General features: G+C 44.0%; 1 protein-coding gene across 1 annotated transcript in view; it reads right to left on the bottom strand.

Annotated features, from left to right (window-relative positions):
* Positions 1–5,056: 5,056 nt before the first annotated feature.
* The window catches only part of snd1 (staphylococcal nuclease and tudor domain containing 1), a 225,577-nt gene continuing 218,544 nt past the window's right edge, over positions 5,057–12,089 (bottom strand). The window contains exons 23-24 of the mRNA XM_015959730.3: positions 8,934–8,978; positions 5,057–5,885 (exon numbers count right to left, since the gene is read on the bottom strand). Of these exons, the coding sequence (XP_015815216.3) occupies positions 5,820–5,885; positions 8,934–8,978 (111 nt within the window). The 3' untranslated portion in view covers positions 5,057–5,819. The remainder of the gene's footprint in view (positions 5,886–8,933; positions 8,979–12,089) is intronic.

Genomic DNA, 12,089 nt, shown 5'->3' on the forward strand with positions numbered 1-12,089 from the left:
CGGGTGGACCGCGTCACTTCTGGCAGGAAGTCAAACCTAGACAAAAGAGGAAGGCCGGTAAATTTAACAAAATAAAGCATTTCAAAATACAATTCCGCGGTAGTCAAATGTGTTCGTAAACAGACACTGCATAAAAACCACACACACACACACACACACAGACACACAGACACACACACACACACACACACACACACACACACACACAGCAAACTTGTGTGTGTGTGACCACATGAAGGGGGTGTGGTTTTGGGTGTCTTTCAACTGGACGGAGCAAACAGAACAGAGAGGCAGAAAGTCGTAGGACAGCTATTAACAACTGGTTCACACCATAGGTTCACACCTATGTATGTATGTCGATGGTTCACACACACGTACAAACCATCGACATATAAATATTGGACAATGGGTTTCCATAGACTCCAATAACACATTTTTGAAGATAAAAGGGAGGTAGCCACCACCGCCATTTTGACCGTGTCACAGGTTCCGTCAAGCCCAGACAATTCCACAAAAGGGAAGAGAGGTGGAGCTGAGGGTGGGGCTGTAAAGCTGGGATCAACTGACGACACCCAGTCGAACTAGCTACAAGCTAACCCAACGCTAACGCGGAGTTGGGAGCTAAGCTAACGGAGGTAGCAACCTAGCTACAACCGGAGTTAACTGTGCACAACACCAGAACTTCTGAGTCAGAGATACGCCGGGCTGACCGCTGGGTAAAACCGGGTGGAACACAGAGGTCTCCGAGAGCTCCACAAGCCAGCAGCCGCACAGCAAACAAGCGCCGCTGCGATCTGAGATGCGCAGAGCTGCCGCTGGGGAGAACCGGGTGGAAAGGTTTCCATCCCAGAGCTCCACAAGCCGACAGCCCGCGCAGCAGACAGAAGCCGCGATCAGACAGAGATGCACCGAGCTGCGGGGAGGGGAGAACGGGTGGACAACAGAGGTCTCCCGAGAGCTCCACAAGCCGATAGTCGGAACCCAGCTCCACCAACATGTTCTATTTGAACCCATTTTCTAAAGTGCAGCATTATGTTAAATACACTGGGTTTTACCCTATTACATTTAAATTTCATGGTTAAACAGTACATGTGAAAATCTAAGCTCAGCTCGCCAGTGACCTAAAATACATAAATATAATTTTACTTACCGAAAAAAATGAAGTGGAGACTCCTTGGATGCTCTATTAGTGCAATTAATGCCCCAGCAAGTCATTTTGTCAAACAATTGCACAAATAATATCCAAAAACGAATACACAAACACAGAGACTCAAATCCCGGAACAGTTTCCAAGCCAGACCGAGGCTCAGGCTGAGGCCTTTCCACGGAGCTAGCTCTGTGGTCACGTGGGTCTGATGCTCATTAATTATACAGAATTTTAGGCTTTTAATACACTTAAACAGAAGAGTGAGGAAAAAAATTCACCCCCCTCAGAGTTGTCATGAGTGTAAACTAGATAATTTAAACCAAAAACATGTTTTGGTACCAGGCTGTAAACATGTTTATTTCTGCTGTGAAATTGGTATTTTTAACATGGGAGTCAATGAGGATTTGCTCGCTTCTGACACCAGCCCCCAGTGGATGAGGGTGGGACTGCAATTTTTGGTACTTCCGGGATTGCTTCAATTTTTGAGCCGCACAACACACACAAACAGCAAGGGGGAGGGGGGTGTAGAGGAAAAGAGCAGAGAAAAGGCAGAGAGGAAATGGAGGACACCAAGTGGTTAAAAGGAAAAACTACGAGGCGCGCCTCGACCGGAGCGGAGAAACAAGCGTCTGGTCTTAACTGAGGAGCAGCGAGCAGCGGCCGAATTTTGTGAGCGCTTCGCCTCCCGGTGCTTCGGCGGCCGGTGTGTCCCCGGCGTTAGATGCTGGTGTTGTTCAAACTCCTCTATGCCACAACTGACAACATGCTGTCTGACTAATGAGCTAGATTCCAGTGCTTAGCCTTTTAATGAAGTGATTCATCATAGGAAGAAAGTTTTTCAACCATTTTCTTTTTACAACAAATGAAAACAATTCAGATTCTTTTGAAGGTGGATGCAGTAACAGGTGAACAAAAGTTCATCTGTAACGTGTGAAAACTCAACCCCAGCCTTCCCATCGTGGGAACACCAAGAAAGTTTTTCTTCTGAAGGGGAGAACGCTTCCTGCTCTTCGCAGTCCAGTCACTGCAGACTCAGACTTCACACTTGGAGCCGTCACTCATTAGACGTTAAAATTGATGGATGTTTATCGGGGCTGAAAATACCTCCCATAGATCTCCTATGTAAATGAGCTACCTGCCTCGCTCCTTGTCGACTGGAACTGGAGGAGAGGAATCTGTTTTTATGCAGCGGCGCGTTTCTTCAGGGTGACCTTGATGATGTAACAGACTCGCAAATAAGAGCTGTTGGATTTCATTATGGATGCATTCCCTTTGTGTCTCATTTGGTGGAAATGGTTTCAGAAAATGGCCTTTAAATAGTGCTTTGAGGGAGAATCTGTGCAATTTGTGTCAGATTTGGTTAAGCAGGGGAGCTGTACGTGCAGCAGTAATTTAATGTAAAATGATGCATCCATCTATTATGGCAGCTATAATAAATGTTTATAAGGATTTTGTTTCACATCGCTGTAGAAATTGACTAAGACCCAGGAAGAAAAAACACACTGCTATTATATTTACCCTTATTTATACTCCGATATGTCCTTAAACATGAAAAAATTATGCATCTTATGTAGGATTTATTCCAGAGATCACTAAAGAAAAGCCACTAATTCATTTTAGAGGTTTTCTGTTCAAACCTTAAATATCAGACAAATTATCCATCCTACTTATTCAGGAGAAGAAAACCTCAGACGTCCCTCTCCCCAGGTCAGATACACTACCCATCCAAAAATCCCAACCTGGAATTAACTAAGCAAAAAGGTACAGTTGGCACTAGACATGCCTGCCTACTGTACAAGCCTGTAGGGGCAGTGCTATGATCTGGGGCTGCTGCAGTTTATCAGGTCTAGGTTCAGCTGCAGGATGCTCCAAGAATTAGGTCAGCTGACTACCTGAATATCCAGGTTATTCCATCTTCCCTGATGGCATGGGTATATTCCAAGATGATAATGCCAGGATTCATCGGGCTCAAATGGTGAAAGAGTGGTTCAGAGTCCAGAAAGAGAATCTTTGGGAGGTGCTAGAGAAGGCTTTGTGCAGCGGTCAGACTGTACCATCATCAGTGCAGCACTGGATGGAAATAAATCTGGTGACATTGCAGGAGCTTATCGAAACAATGGCACAGTGAAAGTGTGTCGTAATCAAAGCTAAAGGAGGTCCAACAAAATATTAGGTAGACCCTTTTTTTTTTTGGATGAGCAGTGTATGACGTAATCCCAGTCACTCCCAGGGCCTCTTCCCAGCTAAACTCGTCTGAAAAACCTTTATAGGTCTTAAGACGTGCACTACCTCAGCTGACCGTTTTCAATGAGGAGCTCTACAGAAGTTTTCCTCGCCTCTAAAGAACCCTTCTCACCTTAGATAATACATTTTAAATATTGTCCAACATATTTGTCTAAACGCTCCTTATGAATGCTTTATGTTGGCGTGGGTTGTTAGACAATCTTCTTCCGGCTCTTGGAGGGTGCAGACACTTTTTTCCTCCTCTCCTCCATGTCTTATCCTCAAGGCCCTTTGTCTGTCTGTGTGGGCTGGGTGCACGGCTGCATCTGCATTTTTTCTGGAAACTGAAATTCACTTAAATGGATCTCGTCAGTTGGTCTCTCAACGCGATTGATACATTTTTTTCAACGATGAGAACGGGAGAAGGGGCTTCCGGATGCCCCGCCGGGACAGACCCAGTTGGACACATCATGGACTCCTGGAAACAGTGGAACTTGATTTGTTTATCTCAGCTGTCTGTGGAGGACTCTGAAGATGTGTGGATATTTGTGGTGTTGGTGTCGGGTTTCCTGCTCATTGGCCTTGGAGACTACCTGGCTTACTGAAAAATTAACAAGCTGTCGAGGAATATTGGCCTGATCCCGGAGCTCAGAGATGGTTTTGCACCGTGTTGTGAATTCACAGACTCAAATAATTGTCGAGATGAATCGTAAGCTTGGAACTTTGGCCGAGATTCATTCTTTAGCACAAAAGATGGATGCCATCAAGGAGAGAGTGGACGAATCAGCACGGATTGGGATAGATTAATGTCCATTATTGGGATCTTGAGAGGTTGAGGACCAACAAACTGTAAGACAGAGAGGAAATGATCTCGGTCTGGCCCCAAAACAATTTCTAATCGGAATCTGGCGTCTTTGAGCCAGCAAGGCTCCAACGAAAACTCCCCCCTCAGAAGATATGTGGAATGTGCCGTCGCTATGGCAACTCAACTCTGTCTCCTTTCCCAGCCTGGGCAGGACTGCGGGAAGGCCACTGAAACGTTCCAGGGTCACTGCAACCCTCCAACCCTCAATGCTCCTCCCCCTATCCACACTGAGGTGACATGCGCTGCTTATCGTGGCTGCAGGAACTGAAATGGGGACAGTCCCAACCCACCACCCCACCTAGTGGACACTAATGTGCTGACTGAAGTCTGTTGCATATATGTTTGAGGCGTTTTTTTGCAGCGCAAAGCTGCTCTCCTGGTGGGAGGGTAGCTCTGAAGTGCCTCTTTTCCCTCCACCTGAACCAACCCTCATGTAAACCCCTCTGATCTCTATTAAGGTAGCGCGACTCAGGGTTGTGAATGACCACAGTCACCAATTCTTGTCATGTGTCTTGCCCATGTGTGTCTGATCTCTGAATTGTGTGTACTGAAACTCTAATTTCCCTCTGGGATTAGTAAAGTATCTTTTATTGATTTGAAAAGGGAAATCAGTTTTAGACGATAGACAGCAATGTTGGACATCTTTGTAATGCACATTCTCAAAAGACCTCAGCGCAGTGGATGGCAGAGGACGGAGAAACACATTTCCAGTAGTTTCTGTAAAGACCGCTCAGCTTTGATCAGAAAATTAAGTCATGTCCGTTCCCTAAACTGACCAGCTTTTAGGGAAATACTTTTTAATATTCAGCATTCAAAAACAGTTTAGTTTGCTCCTTTTTTTTATTCAGCAGATTTTTTAATAGAATGCAAAGATTCAGCACTTGGAAACAAGTTCAAACACTGTATCTGATATGGCATACAGAAACAGAGAAGAGACTGGGTCATTACCGTTATTAGAATGTAAACTTTACAGAACAAAAGATGTTAAAATGCCACAAGAAGGCATTCGATATTTTACTGGTCATAAAAGTGTGACTGTGAATCAACGACAAAACACTCCCCACAAAAACATCTGCAAAACCGTCACACAGATATACACTGAAGATAAAAATAAACATAATTATTACTGTTTTTTTATTCACCTACAATTAATGTTACATTTACAAGAAACTCATCAGGGAAGCATCCGCTTGCAGAAAATCAGCCGGTCCACAGACGGGGACGTGTGTGAAGGAAAAGAGTGGCTGAACACATGTAAGTATCACTTGTTATCATCCACAGAGAAGGTGAGATGGCAAATCACACAGATTGGCAACAGAGCGGATGGCTGGATCTAGTCGAGTTTGATTAGGAAATAGAAGACGAATGGAAAGTCAATCTATCCTGGTGTTTTAGCACAGCTAGCACACTTCTAGAGAAATGGGTGGAAGAGAAGCTAAGATGTTGGACTGAAATGTCAAATAAAAAGGAGGGGAGGGGTGAGGGTGGGGGTGAGTGAATGCCTGTCGTTCATCTTCTGTTCAGTCATCACTTCCTGTCCTTGTTGGTCTTTGGAATGGTGTTACTTCGATGCTCGGCGAGTTTCTAACGCCTGTAGCCAAACTCGTCTGCGTCGTCTGCACGGAAGTCTCCGTAGCGCCAGATGTTGAGCTGATGGGCAGACGGAACAGAAATAAAGACACTAATGAAAGGTGGTCACATGTATTGTGGAGTAGGGCTGCAACAACGAATAAATAAAAATTGATGAAGAAAAGCATTAGCAATGCATTTAGTCATCGATTTGTTGCGTTAAACTTTTTTTGCGTCGTGCAACCTTTATGTAACAGTCAATGCTCGCAGCTCATCGGTATGCAGCAGCAGATCTGAACAAGAGACGTATGTCACACGTGCGATGAAAAAAAAGGTGCAACAAACTATTTTTAGAAGTAGCCCTTGTGCAACATCTTTTCGAGTAACTTTGTTCCCCAGAACTTTAGTGAACAAAGGTAATTTGTCTGCTATTGTGTAAGGAAGGTGCTTTTTACTGGTGTGCAATGTGCTAATCTAGGTGATGTGAAGGAAAACAGAGAAACCAGAGAACACAAAGGCAGAAACGGTCCAAAGTTTGGGCTCAAAAGTGTAACTACAGGCAGATTAGATAATGCTAGCGGTAAGCAGGCTCCCCATCAAGTGAGGTTCCAACAAAACACGATAGTTGTGAAACTAAGATTATCTAAACTCTACAAGCAGAAGAAAAGTTTCCATCATCCTGTTTATTCTTAGCCGTCTGCAGCGCAACGCATCAGAACCGCTGCAGTCAGGTTGCTGCTTCGAGTCTCTCTGCTCTGCTGCAGGATTATGGCAGGCCACTGTAGCACGTAATTCACAAACGTGTCAATCTTTCAACATAATTTCAACTGGATTATTGCTAATTCGTACATAACATATCACCATTGCATATTGAGAAGTAGAAAATAAATATTAGCATTTCCAGTAGCTTACTACTGAACATGTTAATGAAATACATAAAATTTTACTGATCATAGTTGAACTGGATATATTTAGGTGATGGCGTGTTGTTCTGCACGCTATTGAATTGTTTTCTAATCATGTTCTGTTGTTAAAAGTAAAGGAAGGAGAGAAAAAAGTTTCCCTGGCAGGTTTTACATTTTCTCATTTAATTAAATTAATCGAGACGAGACGCCAAGCGATTCATCGATGATCCAAATAATCGTTTGCTGCAGCCCTACTGTGGAGGGTTTTAGTAATAAAGAGAAGATGAGGAAACAGACCATCAGCATCATCACTCTTTGTTCTGGCCTGTCCATTAAAACACCTCCAGTCTGTTACTTCTCCTGTATCGCATCATAAAGCTCCACACGCATCCTTTAAATGTCACCCCTACCACAACACGGATGGAAACGTGTGTGTGTGTGCCAGTGTGTGTGTGCGCCGGTGTGTGTGTGCGCCGGTGTGTGGGATGTTGGGTTTTTTGGCTCAGAGGTCTGTGCGCTCAGCTGTTAACGGTGTGATTCATAGCTAATTAGCAACTGTGCTAATTAGCACTAGTTATTAGGATGAATGAAATGAAGCCATTTTCCATTTGTGTGTGTGTATTTTGTTCTTCTGACACCCTGAAAACACTGTGGTGATGCTATTTGCACTCCTGCTTTCTTTTCTGATCCTGCTATGAAAGAATAAAAGGAATCGATTGCATCAGAATTTGGATTCTTGACCCTTTACGTAACAAATTTTAAATAAAACAAACCAAGCTGTAGACATTTGGAGTTTATTACTTCTAAAACTCTCGTTCTGCAGTAGGAGACGTCTAATTTTGAGGACGGTGACCTGCAGAAAGTGCAGCATAAGGAATTGTTTTTCATTTTTCTCAGAAAGTGTTTTAGTTTTTCCTTAAAATCTGACATTAAAAAAGAATAGTTCAGATCTTTTAAAGGTGTGGGACACTCGTTTAATTAAAGCATTTGCAGAGGTCTCTAGTAGGAATGAATGCCTTATTGGTCGTACTCAAGGCAAAAAGTTACTGTATCACCTCGGAGAAACCTGCTGCAGCCAACCGTGGCAGAGCACAGCAAGATTTGGACACCTCACCTCTGATTGGCTAACAACAACGCGACTACCAATGACTTCATTTATTTTGCAACATTGATGTTTTATCCCCACAAATAACACAAGCCTGGAAGAGTTCTGCTGTGTGGTGAAGTTGCTAATGCTAATGGTTAGCTACTCAAGACGTTGTCTGCTGTTTCCTGGAAGCTAAAACAACAACAGCCTACTACAACAAGAGTCTAGATGGGTGAGTCCATGAATGTGTGATGTCACACTGTCAGGCTTTTCTAATCCTATAGTTTCACCATGTATTTTCTAACAGAAGCTAATGCAGAAGATAGGTGTAGGAGACTATTTTCATGTTCAGCCTACATGAAAAACTGACCAATTATAATCATTAAATGATAATAAAAAAAATGGGTTTTCAGCTTTCTGTGTACAAATGCACATTTGATCAACATCAAATCAAAGAAACATAGATTAGCCTACACCTGATTGGTTAGGATAATGGATAATCAGTAACCACAACTTTCACATTACTTGGTTATTTGCACTGGAATTTAGCTACAGAGCTATCTCTACATAATAACCATTAAATCTAAAGTCAAAGTTATCAAGCAGGTGTTGTTGAAACTGGTCCAACAGTGACTAGTCAGCTTCACTGTCGAATATGAATTATTCCTAGCCACCTTTTTAATCACGTGATCTGCTTCATCCAACATGAATAGTATATTCCCATAAATACTTCCTGTTTGCAGCCCTGATAGGATTTTCTTCAGGTCAGCTTCACTGCAGTGCTCTACTAAACAACCTACAGTTACATGCCAGTCCAATAGGGGGCGCTACTGCTCTTGTTGGCCACTTTTACACAGATGAGCGATTTTTATCAAAGAAGCCCAACAAAATTTGAGCCCTTACAATCTACACAGATGATTAAACATAAACTGGTCTTTAACGTCTTTTTCTATCCTTGTTGAATGTCTGGACAGTGCATCGTAAGAGACAGTTCTATCTGTTGTATACTGAGAGAAAAGCAGCAAGGGACAAGTGATTATTTTCAGTATATTCTTCACAGAACTGGGGTTGTGCGAGAGAAAAAAGGATATCTAGAGGATTAAAAGGTGGAAAATAAAAGCAAATGAAGCTACTTACCCGGGCACTCTTGGCAGATTCTTGACTGTTCAGGTACTCTGTCACCTAAGGCAAAAAGAGATGACTCATTAGCATATCACAAAACTGCGTCACACACAGGATTTTAAAGGATTAAAGTGAATCAATGCATTCTTTCAACCTGCTCTGCCCCTGGAGATATCCCCTTTTAAGCTTACAGGGAATTAAAAAAAAACCAAAGTTCATCTTGTACGAAAGGGCACTTGCACACCCTCGTAGACACCGATCGTAAAGAGCACAGCTCTCTGAAGATCAACACGATCAAGATAGCACGCAGGCTGGTTATGTCACTGCAGGGAATGTGGAACCCACAAATGTGAAAGAAGCATAACCACGTTGTTGACGTCACATTATGTCTCACTTTTTAGGGTCACTGCTTTCTCGGCTGTGTGCAGGGCATCGCTTCATGCTTCATGCAACGACTTACACCATCAAAGTCACTCGAGATGAGAGCGTCTCCTAAATCCTCTCACGTACCAGCCTCGGGCCAACACCTAGTCAGTTTGCCGTAGAGATTTATAACCAAGAGCAGTCGTAGGACACCACGAGGAAGCCAACAGCTAAAATGGGATAAGCTCCAAATTTTTACTCGTGGAAAATTTCAGCACAGGATGGTTTTGGGACGAGGGAATCACAGACAATCTAGTCAGCCCTGCTAGTAGTGTTTGTGCTTTAGCCTCGTCTCTTGAATCCAATAAATGTCACTAAGCAACACACACACAGTCTTTAAACACATGCACCCTCTTCATTTGGGTCCTTGTATTTTTTCTATTGCCTGCCACCAAAACATCTCATGACTGACTAGGGGGAGTTGAGTGAACCTCAGCGATAGGTGGATGCTCTTTTTAAACTATTCATTTTGGGAGGAAACCTGATTTTAGACGTCTGCCACAGAAGGTCAATGTTAAAGATACAGTTCTGTAGAAACTACAAGTCTTTATCAACACAAAGTTGGAGGCATAACAGAAACAGGAATGTTGTTTCACACGTTTCTATCAAATAGAGCCAACCCAATTCAAAATACTCGCCAAAAGCTAGATTAGCTCAGCCAACAGATGGAATTCAGCAGTTTATTGGTAAAGGTCGCGCCAGTGTTTCTCTTAAGATCTGATCCAAACTTCTAGAGCTCCATTTCTCAACATGATGATGATCTTAAACCAGTGTGTTGAATAATGAGTTTAAAACGCTAGCATGAAAGGTGGAAAAAGGTTATAAAGGTGGCAAATTCATTAATTCATGGAGTAAAGACCTCCAAAATATATCGTTTGAAATCACATATTTCACATATTGGTCAGTCTTATGGAATAACGACACGGGTCAGTGAGAAGCATTCTTTTTCAAATTTGTGCAATATAAACCAAGCTGAATCAGGACTCTCCCTGGGCTGCCACCTTACTGTGGTGGAGGGGTTTGAGTGTCCCAATGATCCTAGGAGCTAAGTTGCCTGAGGCTTTCTGCCTCTGGTAGGGTCACCCATAGCAAACAGGTCCTAGGTGAGGGATCAGACAAAGAGCAGCCAGAAGACCTCTTATGATGAATTATATAAATGGAAACCGTGTTCCCTCGCCCGGGCGTGGGTCACCGAGGCCCCCCTCTAGAGCCAGGCCTGGAGGTGGGGCACGTTGGCGAGCGCCTGGTGGTCGGGCTTTCACCCATGGAGCCCGGCCGGGCACAGCCCAAAGAGGAAACGTGGGTCCCCCTTCCCATGGGCTCACCACTCGTGGGAGGGGCCAAAGGGGTCAGGTGCAGTGTGCGACGGGTGGTAGTCGAGGGCAGGGACCATGGCGGTCTGATCCTCGGCTATAGAAGCTGCCTCTTGGCACAGGTGCAGTGTTGAGCACATTGACCGATCCTAGAAAAGCCATTTAGCTCCTTTGAATGAGCCAGTGATGAGTCATAGAGGAGGGAGGGGGCGTTAGATGAGGTGGGTACAGTGTAAGTGGATGTATGGACCTCAGAGAGCCGGAGTGGCAAAGCTTCAGAGTGAAGATGTCCTTCACCGTTCCAATATCAGACCACATTATGCACAAGGTCCATCAACACACAAACACGTGTTGTCTCTAATGCCCGAGCAGCCCACATCACATTCTGTTTTAGCACCAGACATTAGCAGGACAGCAGCAGGAAATCAGCTTTAAAAGAAATAATTTTAAATCAAATTTCACTTGCAGCAAAGAACCGTCCATGTAATGGATTCAATTGTGCTGCATTTTGTTGTTGATTATAGCAGCAGATGACTTGGTGTGCATACGAGCAGCAGAAAAAGTCTGCCAGATGTTAAAACAGTCGAGTGGGATGGGGATGGATGGGACTCTGGAGTTAATTTGCTTAGCTAGCTTGTGCACATAGGTTGATTAGATAGCCGCGCTGCACTCACCACAGCCAAGATAACAGACATGCAGCTGGATGGTAGTCAAACATCTGAGTGTGTGACTGGGGAAAGTGCTGTGACTGCACAAGGCATCCATCAAAGCCAACTAAAGGGAGAGTTTTTTGGGGGGGAAGGCTTAGCGGTATGGCATGTTAATCCCACCAGGCAGATGTCACCATATGGAGGATGCAGCCAATGATATTTCTCACACACAAAATGGCTGTGATGCCATTTGAGCTTTGGAGGGGAGCTCTCAGTGGCTGTAGCGGTTTCTGGTGTCGTTCCTAAATGCTGCATATCAAGTCTTCGGTGGAGGTGTTCTAGACGAGCCAATGTGTGTACATTTACACAGGAACTGTTCACATTCCATCTATTTTCTGATAAGTCAGGTTGAGACAAAAACAGTTATTTTGGCAGATGCAAAGTCAAGAGCACTTCAGCACAATAAGCAAAGATGAGAAACTGTCGAATTTAAGATCTGCACCACTCTGGTCGGGAGGGTGCCTTTCCGGGCTCGCCCTTGCCTCTCATCGTTCCGCACAACTCGGTTCAGTAAACACAACAGCCAATCAGCTGAGCACCAGTGACGACTGACTGCGGGTTTTGAACCGCGCTATGCATCAGCCACCGGATCCGTCTTTCACAGCTCTTCTATCGACTCCAGCAGGGAGGCATAATGGCTCATTCATGACACAAGCACATGCAAAACAAGGAATTTTTCCCACTGGGAGAAAGAACTACTTCCTTCCTCTGTAAGATTTTGTAGC

Source organism: Nothobranchius furzeri, chromosome 1 (assembly GCF_043380555.1).
Source record: "Nothobranchius furzeri strain GRZ-AD chromosome 1, NfurGRZ-RIMD1, whole genome shotgun sequence".
NCBI classification, from domain to species: Eukaryota; Metazoa; Chordata; class Actinopteri; order Cyprinodontiformes; family Nothobranchiidae; genus Nothobranchius; species Nothobranchius furzeri.